The sequence below is a fragment of the Gopherus evgoodei genome, chromosome 1 (assembly GCF_007399415.2).
Source record: "Gopherus evgoodei ecotype Sinaloan lineage chromosome 1, rGopEvg1_v1.p, whole genome shotgun sequence".
Taxonomy (NCBI): domain Eukaryota; kingdom Metazoa; phylum Chordata; order Testudines; family Testudinidae; genus Gopherus; species Gopherus evgoodei.
In genome coordinates, this window is record NC_044322.1 from 125,844,920 (window position 1) to 125,860,325 (window position 15,406).

General features: G+C 41.2%; 1 protein-coding gene across 8 annotated transcripts in view; it reads right to left on the reverse strand.

The window, feature by feature from the left end:
* Positions 1 to 15,406, reverse strand: part of DHRSX (dehydrogenase/reductase X-linked) — a 233,550-nt gene that overhangs the window by 30,819 nt on the left and 187,325 nt on the right. For 7 of the 8 annotated variants that reach the window (XM_030572022.1, XM_030572014.1, XM_030572059.1 and 4 more), the window contains one exon: positions 9,186 to 9,393. In XM_030572022.1, the coding sequence (XP_030427882.1) occupies positions 9,186 to 9,393 (208 nt within the window). Of the gene's footprint in view, positions 1 to 3,996; positions 4,077 to 9,185; positions 9,394 to 15,406 lie in introns of all 8 variants that reach the window. The other variant, XM_030572041.1, reaches the window with a different exon arrangement.

Genomic DNA, 15,406 nt, shown 5'->3' on the forward strand with positions numbered 1-15,406 from the left:
CCTGGGTTTTCTTAGGCCATATTTCAGGGTAAAACGAGCCATGGGAATTGGTCCTGCTTTGAGCAGGAGGTTGGACTAGATGACCTCTGCAGGTCCCTTCCAACCCTGATATTCTATGATCTTGTAGGGACAGACACTCATAGAGAGTGGGTTTTGATGCTGATGTATTGTTACTTTCAGCTGTAGAATGTAATTATTCTAATTCTGTACAGCTGCTGTTAATATGTGGTGATGTGCTTGTTTTCTAACACCTCAAGCAGGAAGCTGAAATGCATTTGCTACATTCAAAGTGCCAAAAGGAAAAAGTGCCTCATTCTGAATAGCAAATGTAATACTAAGTCCTGTGCAAAAATTCTGCTGGCATGAAAGATAAATCCGGCTTGTTCGGATTTTGTTTTCCAGCATCACTTGAGCATTTGTAAGATTTCTTTACAACAATCTAAAAATGCAAACAAATGAAGAAAACAAAGAAAACAAACAAACCCCTAAGGGTACGTCTACACTACAGGATTATTCTGATTTTTACATAAACTGGTTTTGTAAAACAGATTGCATAAAGTCGAGTGCACACAGCCACACAAAGCACAATAATTCGGCGGTGTGTGTCCATGTACCGAGGCTAGCGTCGATTTCTGGAGCATTGCACTGTGGGTAGCTATCCCATAGTTCCCGCAGTCTCCCACGCCCATTGGAATTCTGGGTTGAAATCCCAAAGCATGATGGTGCAAAAACAATGTCGCCGGTGATTCTGGGTAAATGTCGTCACTCATTCCTTCCTCCGTGAAAGCAACAGCAGATAAATCATTTTGCGCCCTTTTTCCCTGGATTGCCCTGGCAGACGCCATAGCATGGCAACCGTGGAGCCCATTTTGCCTTTTGTCACTGTCACCGTATGTGTACTGGATGCCTCTGACAGAGGTGGTATTGCAGCGCTACACAGCAGCATTCATTTGCCTTTGCAAGGTAGCAGAGACGGTTACCAGTCCTTCTGTACTGTCTGCCATGCCATTGTAAATTGGTGATGAGATGACAATTATCAGTCATTCTGTACTATCTGTTGCTATCATGGGTGCTCCTGGCTGGCCTTCACTGAGGTCGGCCAGGGACGCAAAGACAAAAATGGGAATGACTTCCCGGGTCATTCCCTCCTTTATGGTTTATCTAAAAATAGAGTCAATCCTGCCTAGAATATGGGGCAAGTGTACTAGAGAAACCAGTGTACCAGAGAGCACAGCCGCTCCGTGTCAGATCCCGCAGAAATGATGAGCTACATGCCATTCTAAGGGGTGCCCCTGCAACAACCCCACCCATTGCTTCCCTCCTCCCCGAACACTCCTGGGATACCGTTGCAGTGTCCCCCCATTTGTGTGACGAAGTAATAAAGAATGCAGGAATAACAAACACTGACTTTTTAGTGAGATAAAATGAGGGGGAGGCAGCCTCCAGCCACTATGATAGTCCAGGCAGGACATTAAACGGTGGGTGGGGGGAGGAGCCCAGCATCCCAATGCTATGATAGTCCAGGCAGTACAGAATCTTTTCTTTAGACATGAAAGGAGGGGGGCTGATGGAGCTCAGTGCCCAGTTGCTATGATGAAGACGGTTACCAGCCGTTCTGTACCAGCTGCCGGGAATGACCAGGAGTCATTCCTATTTTTACCCAGGCGCCCCCGGCCAGCCTCACCTGAGGCCAGCCAGCAGCACTCATGGGCTGATGACGAGGACGGCTACCAGTCATTCTGCACTGTATCGTCTGCCACTGGGGAAGGGAGGGGAGAGGATGCTGCTCTTCAGTGCCGCAGCACCACGTCTACCAGCAGCATGCAGTAGACATTCGGTGACATTGAAAAAAGTCAAGAAACAATTTTTTCCCCTTTTCTTTCACAGGAGGGAGGAGGGCTAAATTGATAAGATATACCCTGAACCACTCTGGACAACGTGTTTGACCCTACAGGCATTGGGAGCTCAGCCAAAAATGCAAATGCTTTTCGGAGACTGCGGGGATTGTGGGATAGCTGGAGTCCTCGGTACCCCCTCCCTCCCTCCATGAGCGTCCATTTGATTCTTTGGCTTTCTGTTATGCTTGTCACACAGCACTGTGCTATGGACTCTGTATCATAGCCTGGAGATATTTTTTCAAATGCTTTGGCATTTCGTCTTCTGTAACAGAGCTCTGATAGAACAGATTTGTCTCCCCATACAGCGATCAGATCCAGTATCTCCCGTACGGTCCATGCTGGAGCTCTTTTTGGATTTGGGACTGCATCGCCACCCGTGCTGATCAGAGCTCCACGCTGGGCAAACAGGAAATGAAATTCAAAAGTTCGCGGGGCTTTTCCTGTCTACCTGGACAGTGCATCCGAGTTCAGATTGCTTTCCAGAGCGGTCACAATGGTGCACTGTGGGATACCGCCCGGAGGCTAATACCGTCGATTTGCGGCCACACTAACCCTAATCCGACATGGCAATACCGATTTCAGCGCTACTCCTCTCGTCGGGGAGGAGTACAGAAACCAGTTTAAAGAGCTCTGTGTATCGATATAAAGGGCCTCGTTGTATGGATGGGTGCAGGGTTAAATCGGTTTAACACTGCTAAATTTGGTTTAAACACGTAGTGTAGACCAGGCCTTAGATTAAGTTTATTTCAAGTGTTGGAAGAAATGGGGTAGTTCACTCTAACTGACTGCTACAGTCCCTATGCCTGACTACACTCCCCTCAACATCCCAAATCAATACAGGTCATGAATTCTTATGTTCAGTCTCTTCTTTGCTTGGATTTAATAGTCAGTAATTCTTATTTATATGGGACAAAATCTATGAATGACAATCAACAGAGGGACAACCTCTTCCTCAATTTCATCCTTACAGGACACCTTGGAATAGACAGATGGTCTGAGACAGATAAAGCATGAGTGAAGACACCTAGAGTTCCAGTGGCAAAGAATGAGTCCAACCAAATGCACCATAAAGAGTTTTGAGAATCTTGCAGCTATGCAGAAAGCAATAAAATTAATTCCTTTCTTCCACCACAGCACAATGAAGTCCCATGCAGTGGAACTGTTTTTGAAAGTGGATATTATGGAGACTTCTCAGTGATTCCATCCAGTGGTGGAGTATTTCTTTCTGTAGGGAGTTTTTATTATATTAGACTAGGGAATTTGGATTTAGAAAGAACTTTCAAATTCTAAAGGGGAAGAGGCAGTTCTGGAGAGGACAAAATGCATCACCTTCTCTGCTTGAGTTTCAGCCAGTATCCTTCTCTGAAGTTCTTGTGTTTGACCACAGAGTTGACTATATTTCAGTTATGGGTTTGATGAGTGTCCTGTTGACTAGTCAATTATTGTTCTATTAATCTGTTACTTTTTACAGTTTGGGGCTGTAATCCTTTAAACTGAAGTCATTATCCATTAAGGATTCCTAAGGGATAACTTCTGATTGAACTCTAGAGAGAGTTCTATCAGCCTTTGTCTACTAGCAAGTCATAAGGGTGAAAATGAATTCACATTTTAAAGAAGGAATACTTGATTTCTCTCACAGAGAGACAGGGATAATGACCATGTATTGAAACCTCCTGCAAGGGAAAAAAAAAAATCTATAAACTGTAATGGAGATAATGTATTTAAAGAAGAAATTTTACAGTGGGGAGTGGCATCTTTGACAGAAAATATGAGTTGCAGATGATCAGCACTTCTCAAGAGCAGCCTCTCAGTCACTACTTGAGAGTGGACATGAGTCTAGCATTTTTTTATAAGATTAAAGGAGCTGGCAATACTCAGTGATCCATGGTTTTACACTGGGGCGCATCACTGCAGTGTGTTGGAGAGTGATTTTTAATAATGTTAGGGAGATTTTTTCTGAGTTTTATTCAGTAATCAGAAGACATTTCATATGCTGTAAGCAGCTTCAGTTGTCAGTACTTAAAGAAAATTAAATGAACATGCAGTGGCATATTTTTAAACTTGGCTGTTTAAGAGTTAAAAACAGGCACATAAATACCTCTTTTAGGCAGGCCAGGGACTGTAGCTGCAAAGTGCTGAGGATCTCCTGGGAGGTGATGAGCTGAATGTGGCTGGCACCTTACAGGAGATATTTGTCTTTTCAGAAGTTTGAGCTCATAGATGTAAAGAAAATGGACATAATGCTAGTGAAGATAGTAATACAGTAAGCTGGATGTTTTCTATCTGAGCTTCTGGGCCCTTAAATGGAATCAAACAAAATGGTGACAAACAAAATGAGAGAATGTAAGAGGTGACAAAACCATTCCATGGTTCCTGTCTGGGAACTGGTTGGGCCAGGTGTATATCCATCAGTGTCAGGTTACAGAGAGTGAAGGAATTCCTGTACATGTTTACAAAGTGCTCTGAGATCCTTTAGGATGAAAGGCACACCCCGATATTAATAACAAACCTCCCCATGTTCAATGTGTTGTTGCCATGCAACCCTAAAAATCAGACTCACATTTACCAACTCAGAAATGAAATTCTGGGGGAGGGAAGAAAAAACCCACAAAGAAAGAAATAATATCCACTCTTATTAGGTGTAACTAAGGCAGCCAGTTCTGCCATCATTACTCATGTACTTTTTTAGGGGGAAATTCACCCTTAAGTAGAGGACTATCACATACCATTTATTTTAAAGGCTTAAGTGGTATGTTGGCCTTGTCCTGGCTCTCTGCATGGGTGTACATACAGTCCCACAGCAGTGAATTGGACCATATGTGGAATAAGCAGCAACTCAATGTGGGACAGAGTGGCAGAATTTGGCCCCAAATAAGAAAGCATGTTGTCAAAAATTAAGCAATAAAAAGAAGAAGGTAAAGTAAGGTACAATACAGACAGCTAATGAGGGGGGGAGAGATACAATTCATAGAGACGGCTTTTATTATTCTGTCCTCCCTCCGCCCCCACTGCTTTAGAGGAAAAGTGCAGCATTGCTACAAACACACAAAGTACATTCTGACTCAAAAAGCAACCCCTCAGTTGCTGGATTCTCATTTCAGACTCTCAGTACAGCACTTCCAAGCAACTCACGATCTCTCCTTCATCCACTGATATAAGACAGCTTTGCTTTTTTTGGTTAAATATACATAGTGTAGGTGTAGCTGTGTTGGTTTCAGGATATTAGGGCTGGTCTACACTACGGGGGGAAATCGATCTTAGATATGCAACTTCAGCTACGTGAATAACGTAGCTGAAGTCGAATATCTAAGATCGGATTACTCACCCATCCTCACCATGCGGGATCGATGTCCACGGCTCCCCCTGTCGATTCCGCAACTCCGTTGGGGTTGGAGGAGTTCCGGAATCGATATAAGCGCGCTCGGGGATCGATATATCACGTCTAGATGAGATGTGATCTCATCTAGACGTGATATATCGATCCCCGAGCAATCGATTTTAACCCGCCGATACAGCGGGTAGTCTAGACGTAGCCTTAGAGGGACAAGGTGGGTCAGGTAATATCTTTTATTGGACCAACGTCTATTGGTGAAAGAGAAGCGTTTGAGCTTACACAGAGCTCTTCATAAGGTCTGGGAAACTAACTCAGAGTGCACTGCTAAATACAAAGTGGAACAGCTTTTTTTAAGACTGGAATCTCATAAGGAATAAAAGAGAATGAGGGACTGTAGGAGGCATTACTATTACAGCTGTAAATACTCGATTCCCTTCTGTGATAAATCCAAACTCACTTTATCTGTGTTCAGTGACATCCTGTTTAGTTTCTAAATATTGTCAGTATAGTACCCAAATAAGTCCCTTGACACAACAATAAAGCTGAGCGGCAGTGAGTGCTGCAAACAATAAGATATTTTACTTCCTTTCTGAGAAAGAGAATTTTTGCTGTGGCTGTGCATGGAATGCTGAGCTGTACTTAAACACCCTAAAGAAAATTTATGTTAGCAAGTTAGATAGGAAGGAAACAAACAATGAAACTAGAGTCTGGCACTTTGAAAAGAAATGGCAGACAAGACATGAAATGTAGTAAAATGAGATTCTCTTTCTTTTATAATGGTGTGTTGCATTCCATATGAGTGTTCTCCTTACAATTTTTGCTAGCAGAATGCAAGTGAAAAAATAAATACTATACTTAAACACTATAAAGTGTTTCTATAACATGGTTTTATTTGTTTATATTCTGTTTTTACAGCAGTTCCTTCAGACTCCAGGCTCTTTATTAAACATTAAAACTAACACTATTTCCATATCAAAGTTTTAAATTATTTTATTTGGTGGGACTGAGGATCTGTTCCTAGATCATCTAAAGTGGTTCATTTTAATTTGGAAAACAAACTTTTCCATTGGAATCAGGCTTAGTTCACTTAATCCAATCCTACCTGCAAAGCCGTGGAATGAGTCACAAGCAGAAAATTCTCTCTTCACAGCTCTTTTGTTTATATTAGAAAATTGGTACCAGTGTAATTAAACCAATGTAAAATTGATGTAATTACACCAGTGCAACCCCCTAATAAAGATAGGATTTAAATGACATTTGAACTGGTTTAAGCGCATCTTCATAAGGGGGTTGTACTAGTGTAACGAGATCGATTTTAAATAAATTTAGTCACACAGCTGCACTTTTCCAACATGGAGCAGGCCTAGAATACAACATGGGACTGGAAGCACGCATTCAAAACAGAGCCACATCAGTTGGAGATTGGGCCACTTTTCACCACTATTTTTCATTTGCCCTGCCTCTCTCCTCCTTCCACTCACGTGTACATAGCATATGGTTGTTGCAATATGCCATCCCATGTGACGGACACATCACATAAGCAAGTAAAGCACACACCGCTATTAGAGCTTGCCTCTTGTTCTCAGAATGTGATAGGACATGGAAGATGCTTTATGAGAGCATTTTGCATATTTGGGCCTCCGTGTTAGCAAGTGATTCCACAAGCTTACACTAATCTATTTTTTTCTTTATTTGTCCACACTAATTATAATTACACCCAATCCATATTACTCCTGGGGGAATTCTACACCATTGCACAATGCAGAATTTGCACAGAATTCCACGTTTTCCCTGCAGAATTGGGGCTGCAGAGCTGCTGGCCGCCACTTGGGGCTGCTGGACTCTTTAGAGCCCAGCTTGCAGTGAGTGTAGCAACTGAGGATAGAGGCTGCATACTCTGGCAGCCTGGCTTGATTCTCATTCTCCTGGGGACTGGAGAGGGCCTTGGAGACCCAGTTCTGGCAAAGGGTGAGAGATGAGCAGGGCCGCACCACACCGTGTCCCACGGTGGGATAGTAAAGAAGCTGGGGGGATTAAAAGCTCTGGAGGTGTAAGTGTCTGGGCCAGAAGGGGTGCCCCACGGCTGGGCTCTGGGGTGAAGGGGATGTGGCTGTGGGTATGTGGGCTCTGGGGGTGCCTCACGGCTGGGCTCTGGGGGGAGAGAGGTGCAGATGTCTGTGCTTTGGGGGCCCCACACAGCTCCCTCCAGCAAACGCCAACTGGAACTGGGTGGTCTTAGGGGTTTATTTAACTCTCTACTCCTGGGGGAATCTTTTTTGTTGTTGTGTGCATTGTTGACATACTTGTTAACATACCTGAAATTATCAAAATAATTGAAACTGGATTGATTATATTGTGTTATTTTGACAAATAAAATACACCTCTACCCTGATATAACACGACCCAATATAACATGAATTTGGACATAACATGGTAAAGCAGGACTCCGGGAGGATGATGCGGTCCTGGCGGGACCCAACTGAGTGTGCCAATTCAGGACAAATCGCTTAAACAAGGCAGTTACAGCCCTAGGCTGGGGTTTTTCCACCTCTAAGGAAAACCAAACCAGCCAGACAAAGAGGAATTTGGTCTCACCCCACTCGCTAAAACCACAAGTCACACAAGCAATTTCCTTAGATACTCCAGTTTCCCAGTATCAACACCAGTCCCACTAGTCCTAGGGATGAATGGTTATGAAAACCAACACCCCAATAAAAGAAAAAGGTTCTCTCGATCCCAAAGAATCAAGCCCCAGACTGAGGTCAGTATACAAATCAGATCTTACCCACAAATCACGCTGTCGTCAATCCTTTAGAATCTAAAATCTAAAGGTTTATTTATAAAAGGAAAAAGATATAGATGAGAGCTAGAATTGGTTAAATGAAATCAATTACATACAGTAATGGCAAAGTTCTTAATTCAGGCTTGTAGCAGTAATAGAATAAACTGCAGGTTCAAATCAAGTCTCTGGAGTACATCCCCCGCTGGGATGGGTCATTCAATCCTTTGTTCAGAGCTTCAGTTTTTAGCAAAGTTCCTCCAGAGGTAAGAAGCAGGCTTGAAGACAAGATGGAGATAAGGCATCAGCCTTTTATAGATTTTTTCCCAGGTGTAAGAACCTCTTTGTCCTTACTGTGGAAAATTACAGCAAAATGGAGTCTGGAGTCACATGAGCAAGTTCCTACATACTTTGCTGAGTTACAAGGTGTATCTGCCTTCTCTGAATGGGTCAATTGTATAGCTGATGGTCCTTAACAGGTCATCAAGCAGGCTAGGCAGAGCTAATACCAACTTGTCTGGGATGTGTCCCAGACGCATAGCGTAAGTTTGAAGTACAGACAGTATAGAACCAATATTCATAACTTCAACTACAAAATGACACATGCATACAGACAGCATAATCATAACCAGCAACCCATAATCCGGTCTTAGACACCTTATACGACCTCTTTACATAAGATTTGGTGCCACTACAGGACTTTGGTTGCAACCATGTTCTATATGGTACCAGCTTATATCAATAATGTCACAGGGAAGTTAAGCACTCCGGCGGATTAAAGCAAGTTCGATATAATGCGGTTTTACCTATAACGCAGTACGATTTTTTGGCTCTCGAGGATAGTGTTATATCGGGGTAAAGGTGTATGCAGAATTTTAAAGTATTGTGTGCAGAATTATAAATGTTTTGGAGCAGAATTCCCCCAGGAGTATCCATATGTGCAATTACAAACAAAGCGATCCCACTCTGTCTCTAGTCCTTTTCTCCATCATCTAAATAAGTTCTCTGGGGTAGAGACTGACTTTATCTGGTCTGTGCACTTTATCAGCACTGAAACTATCATAATAAAACAAAAACACATAATGATAATCCTGAAAGTCTCTGTAGTCCTGCACAGATTGCAGCTCTAGCAATGCAAAAACATGACACCAAAATCATTAAAATAATCATGTACCTTGAAAAATAGCCAGGCTGTCATCCACTTCACCACTTTTGTAGCCCAACAGACATTTTTATAGAGCTCGGTGTTCACTACTCCAGGGTCCACTACATTAGCAGTCACATGGCTCCCATCTGCGGTCATGAGATGCTGTAGTCGATAGGTAAACAATACAAGGGCAAGTTTGCTTTGGGCATAGGCTCCATGGGGTGAATAAGAACATCTGCATAGAAAAGAGAGAGACAGGAAAATAATCAGAAGAAAAATGTTGTAGCACAGATATCACATGCATTGCCAGTTTGCTAAATTATGCAGTAGACAGCAACACAGTAAGTAGGCACATGAAAGCCTTATCGCTTGAAAGCAGATTGCTTGTTGTAGTTCTGGTGACTATTTCACTAGATTCAATGACTGCTTTAGGGAAAATATCTTAGATAAACATACATGTGATCAGAATCCATGCTGCAAACAATTTATGGTAGGTATTGTTTTTCCTGGAAAGGCTGAAATATCGAGCCACAGAATGGTTCAGTCTCATTCCCCCTATTATTATTTATTTATACTACTGCAGCACCTATTGGGCCCTGATCACAATTGCATTATGTTGCCCCAGATCACAGTCTAGGATTATGACAAGATACAATAGGTGGATAAGCAGGCAAAAGTGTGATGGTTAGCATGGTGACAAGCTAATTAAAAGTTGCACTACAGAAGTCATAAAACCTTTAACACTGGAAGATAACTGGTTAGAACAACAGTTTAAGTGGAGACCATTACAAACGTCATATGTAATGCAAACATAAAAATGATAGAATCTATGTCAAAACATTGATGTTAAGAACCCATGTGCTTGTTCTGTGACTCAGCTGTTGGAAGTTCTGGTCTTCAAATTCCTCAAAGTCAACCTTCTTAGTTAGCAGTTGCTGATTAGTCATGTTTCACTTCATTTTTTTAAATTCTGTCTGAATGAAGAATGCTGCTGTCAAGCAAATTATTAGGTATGTCACTGAAAATACTCCCCCAGATTGGGGTTTCAACTTCACTTCCATAAATTCCACTTCCATGACAACTCTGCTTCTGTAATTACTGCAGACCTTTCATTTAATCTCTCTGCACTTCACAGAGCCAAGGGTAATGCCTAGGAAGATTTTCTGTGTTTTGTTATGCACAAAAGAGTATGTGCTGACTGAATGGTAATGGTTTCTCAGAATTCTGTTTTTTCTTAATTTCCCATGTAATACTTGGCTTTTAATGTTCTGTACACTTGACTATTCAGCCTTGAGGTAGAAGAATAGGCCTCTGGCAAGCACTCATTTCATGCGGATCTAGAAGTCCACTGAAGCTATCTAACTGTTAGCAGTGCTTGGATGCCGACAATGTGGACAATCAGGTACTTTCAGAAGCAATGGTTACTCTAATAGCCAAGTCCCTTTGTTTTCAGTATTTACCAATTTTTCTCAGACAATCTCCAGCTATTGGAAAAAGCTAGTATTTGGATTTTACAGTTTTCACCTGAATTTTGGATTTTGCAGGACCTGGGAATTTCTTGAAGACAGACAGGAAGAGAACCAGGTCCCGGCACTCAAGACCTAACCACTGCAGTGACGGGCCCTCATGGAGTGGAACAGTACACCTCATGAGTACTGGCACCCCTTGACAGACAGAATACTCTCCTGATCCCAGGGCCGGGGAGAAAAGGGGGTTCTCTCTGACAGGGCTATCAGCACTCACGGGGTGCAGCCTTCTGCTCCCTTCCTGATGCTGCCCCTTCAGCATGGCTCCTGTCTGCTTCCTCTGCCCAGTGGAGGAGTGAGAAGGGCAGGGAGCCAGGCCCCAGCAGCCAAGACCACCCAACTGCTGCAGGAAGCAGAAGGCTTTCTTGACTGTCACATGGTGAGTAACCTTCCCTACCCTCTCCCCCACACCCCTGTCCCCACGCCAGCTGCCCTTCATTTTTGTTTTTTACAGATTTTTCACCCTTAAAAATAATTTAACAAATACCGATAAATTCCAGGGAAATTTAAGAAAAGAAATAACAACAGAAAGCAAAGGGCCTTACTTTCATTCCAGCTGCAGGAAGTAAAGAAGAAGAATATTAGCTCTCCAGTTCATTTTCTTTAATTGTTTCTATATTTGTCCAAAAGAAAAAATCAAGTAGCAACAAAAACAAAATGACAGTACAACCTTGAGAGATGAGGTGGGTAAGGTAATATCTTTTATTGGACCAACTTCTGTTGGTGAGAGAGACAAGCTTTTGAGGTACACAGAGCTCTTCTTTGGGTCTAGGGAATGTACTGAGAGCCTTACAGCTAAATACAAGATGGAACATAAGCAGTTAACACATTTCAAAGTAAAGTGGCCACTTGAAATGGTCCCTTGAAATATGCGTTCACTATTTATGCTAAACAAGCTGTTCCACCATGTATTTAGCTGTGAGATAGTAATAAAGAAGATGATATAAAGTGTCAGAACATCAGTCAATTGCCTGAGCTGTAATATAATAGATAAAGTAGCTCAACCATTATAAAGATATCAGCTGACTCTAGAAGTGGACTAGGACTTCTTAATAATGAATAAAAACCATTTTAAGTGTTACTGCATTGGAATAAAAGTGACTGAGTTAGTCAAAGTAGTGCAGTTATAGTTTAGATTTGCTAATGTCTGGTCTAAAATACTCAAAATGTCACCTTATTCTTCACACATATTTTGACATTTTAAACAGTTGCACCAATGTAAACTTGTATTGCAGACCTGTCCTAAGTAACTGTTTTTTCTTTCTTTTGTTTTGGTCTCTTTGAGAGGATATGAGTGCCTCTTCAGGGATGCCTGCCAGGAAAGACTTGTCGTAGCGACTTTAGCGTGGGTGGGTGGGTGGGTGTGTGTGTGTCATAGTACAAGTTACCCCTGGGCATCAGTTAACCTAGGTTCAAAGCAGATCACGTAATGTCACTCTGGGTATGAAAAGAAATCTAACCTTAACACATTATTTCCATAAGGGAAAGTATAAGATGCTAAATCAACTCTACAGAGACAAAAAGACTAAGTACACCACTCAGTCATGTGTTAACTTTATAATTTGATTACTGATTGTGCTCATGTGCCTGTCTGAACAATTATTGGTTCAAATTATTTTCTGTTTAGTTAACCAATTTTAATTTGTATTATTGTTAACTCCTTGATTTACTAACTTGATTTACATTGTAACCTCAATCTAATTTTCATAGTGTTTAGAACTTTAGAGAAATATAACAAGTTAGTTACCTAATAGTTGTTTACGGTCTTGAATAAATGTAATGAAAACACATTGGATTGGTTTTCTCTAATCAAATGGAAATGAGGTAAAAATAATCTTAATTAAAGGGACTTAAATTGAACATTAATGAAACATTTGACACAGGTCCTGAAAACCCAATTACTACTATTAAGTCCATTATTTCTTGTCTTACTTTTGCTAACTAATGAAATTCCTCTCCCTTCTCATAGGTGCTCATGTATCATAATTGTATCCCTTATATTCCAGGGACTACAGTATATATTTAACTCCCTGAATTTAGCCTGCAAGCCTGTCAATTTCAGTGTAAACCTTTCACTGCCCTAGTTGCTCTTCTGTGCACTTCCCACTGTCTCTTTGTTCTCTCTGTAGTATCTTTTATAAAACTGTGCAAGAAAATTGAGCAAATGTTGAGATCCTTCAGCCAGAAGGATCTCAAAATACTTCACAGAGCATCGGGCAACACTGACAGATGCTGCTTATTGAGATCAAACCCGGGACCTCTGGAGTCTAGTGCATGAGCCTCTGTTCCATGAGCCAAAAGCCAGAGAGGCCTCTTAGCTAAGGCTTTAGAGCAGACTCATTAATCTCTAAATGGTCTCGGTGCCACTAGAGAGGACAAAACACCACACTCAGGAGGTGTGTTGGGTTACACCTACACAGTGATTATTTCTCCCACCAGTGAAAAGAAATCCTCTCTAGAGGGAATTCTGCGTCAGCTATACTACATAGTAGTGGAAAGAAAGAACAGTTTACTTAATTGAAACTACAAGGGAAAGTAAGGTAGACAGAATCAAATGAATCAAAGACACTAGAATGAACAAATGTTACTCTTACGAAAATGCTTTGGAATCTCCAGTGAGCACAACTGATCAGCATTAGGTCTGTCTGGGTGACAATTTTCTGTTTAAACTGTTTTTCAACAGAAAGTGTAGTTTTTGACTAAACAATTTTGTCACAAAAAGAATCTGTTTTCCATGGACATTTTTGACTTTTCACTGAAAAACTATTTTGTTTTGTTTTTTAGATGGAAACCCAATTTTTTCGCCAAAAGGTTTGGGGTAATTAATGAAAGATTTGTTTGGTTTGGTCTAAATTTGCAGTGAAATAAAAAATATTTCCAATTAATTATAACAAATCATCCATATGGGGCTATCTCCAACAGCTGCCTCCTTAGCATCATGGTAAATCATTGTTTTTCTACAAATCCAGGTTTCCCTCCACACACACCTCCAGATGAATGTCCTAAACATAAGGCTATAGGGTCACAGTCAGTCTCTCTCTCTCTCTCTTTCTGGCTCAATGAATATTTAATTATTTCATACAAAGTGGAACAACTTCAACAGGAGATGTTAAGAAAGTCCCACCACTACCATCATCTCCTCCTCCAGCTATGTTTTCTGACTCTAGTCCTTAGTTTCCTTTGGTTTTATTAAAAGTACCTAAAGCAAAATGTTTAATTACAGGTTGAATGAAATGTTTTGTTCAACCCAAACCAATTTTTTTTGGAACTACCAGTGAAACGAAAAATCAGTGTTTTGCCCAGTTCTAGTTAGAATAACACATTAAATGTCCTCTCAGTGTCATTTCTAAGATCCTGAATGCTTTCTTTCCCACCCCCTCTTGCTTAAGCAAAAGCCTCAGAGAGGCACATGAGTATAGCTATATTTAACCTCATTGGTGCAGGAAGTTCAGATTTTCTGACCTAACCATTGTATTGTTTTACAGGTCAAACCCCTGATGCCTTCTCCCTCGCCTATCATGCTCCTTCAATTCCCAGTGTGTTTAATTGGCTACAGGGCACAGTGCCCTAAGATCAAACTGCAGTACAGCCAGATAGCTGTGTCCTCTATCAAAACCTGGGGACTGCTGCACAATGTGGGTAACATGCTGTGGTTTTTAATGAAAGACCACATGCACAACTGCAATGCATGTCTTCGGTAGAATCAGTTTATACAGCAAAAGCAGGCACGATCTATTAAAATGACTGAACTTCTTAAATGATTTATGTTTTAGCCTTGAATACATCACTGTTGCTTAGTCAAGAATCTAAGAGACACCGACAGTGCTATCAAATTTTTAGATTTTGTCCCCCACAAAGAATGGTATGCAAGAGTTTAAAGTATTCTTGTGTTCACTACTGTGCAGCTGCACCGATGTAGCACATCTGGTGAACACTCACTATGTTGAGTGTTCTCCCGGCGATGTAATTACTCCACCTCAATGCGGTGTAGACACTGCTTTAAGTTGATGTAACTTATGTTGTTCAGAGGGTGGGTCTTCCACACCCCTGAGCAACATAAGTTACACTGACTTAAGCAGCAGCGTAGACAAGCCCTAAGACTTTTAAAAGACTTTACAATTTGTTTATTTTTTAACAAAGCTACATAGATGCTTTGAAGAACCTAGGTGCATCTTTTCTGGCTATTTGTTATAAATATTTCATTTCCCTTTTTATGATAAACCAAAGTCAGAGTCCAAAATATTGCTCATTATATTTATGGAAGTTACTTGTCTGTGCTACATCTCTTTATCCTGTATAATCACTTCTTAGAAACTGATGAGTCATTTTCCATTGATGTAAGTAAAGGAAACCACAAACCAAGAAAGGGCAGAATGGGAGGATCTGAGAGAATATGTACATTCCGGCTGAAAAAATGTCTTAGTAATTGAAAAAACAAACATATAGGAAAGATGTGAACAAACTGGAAACAGTCCAGGGGGGAATAAAAATGCTAAAAGGTTCTGAAAACCTGACCTATGAGGAAAGGTTAAAAAAAATAGCATAAGAAAAGGAGACTTATGGGGGAAACCTGATAATGGTCTTCTAATATGTCAAGGACTGTTATATAGACTAGACAACAGTGATCATTTGTTCTCCGTGTCCACTGGAGGTAGGATAAGAAATAATGGGCTTAATCTGCAGCAAAGATGATTTAGGTTAGATATTAGGAAACGATTTCTA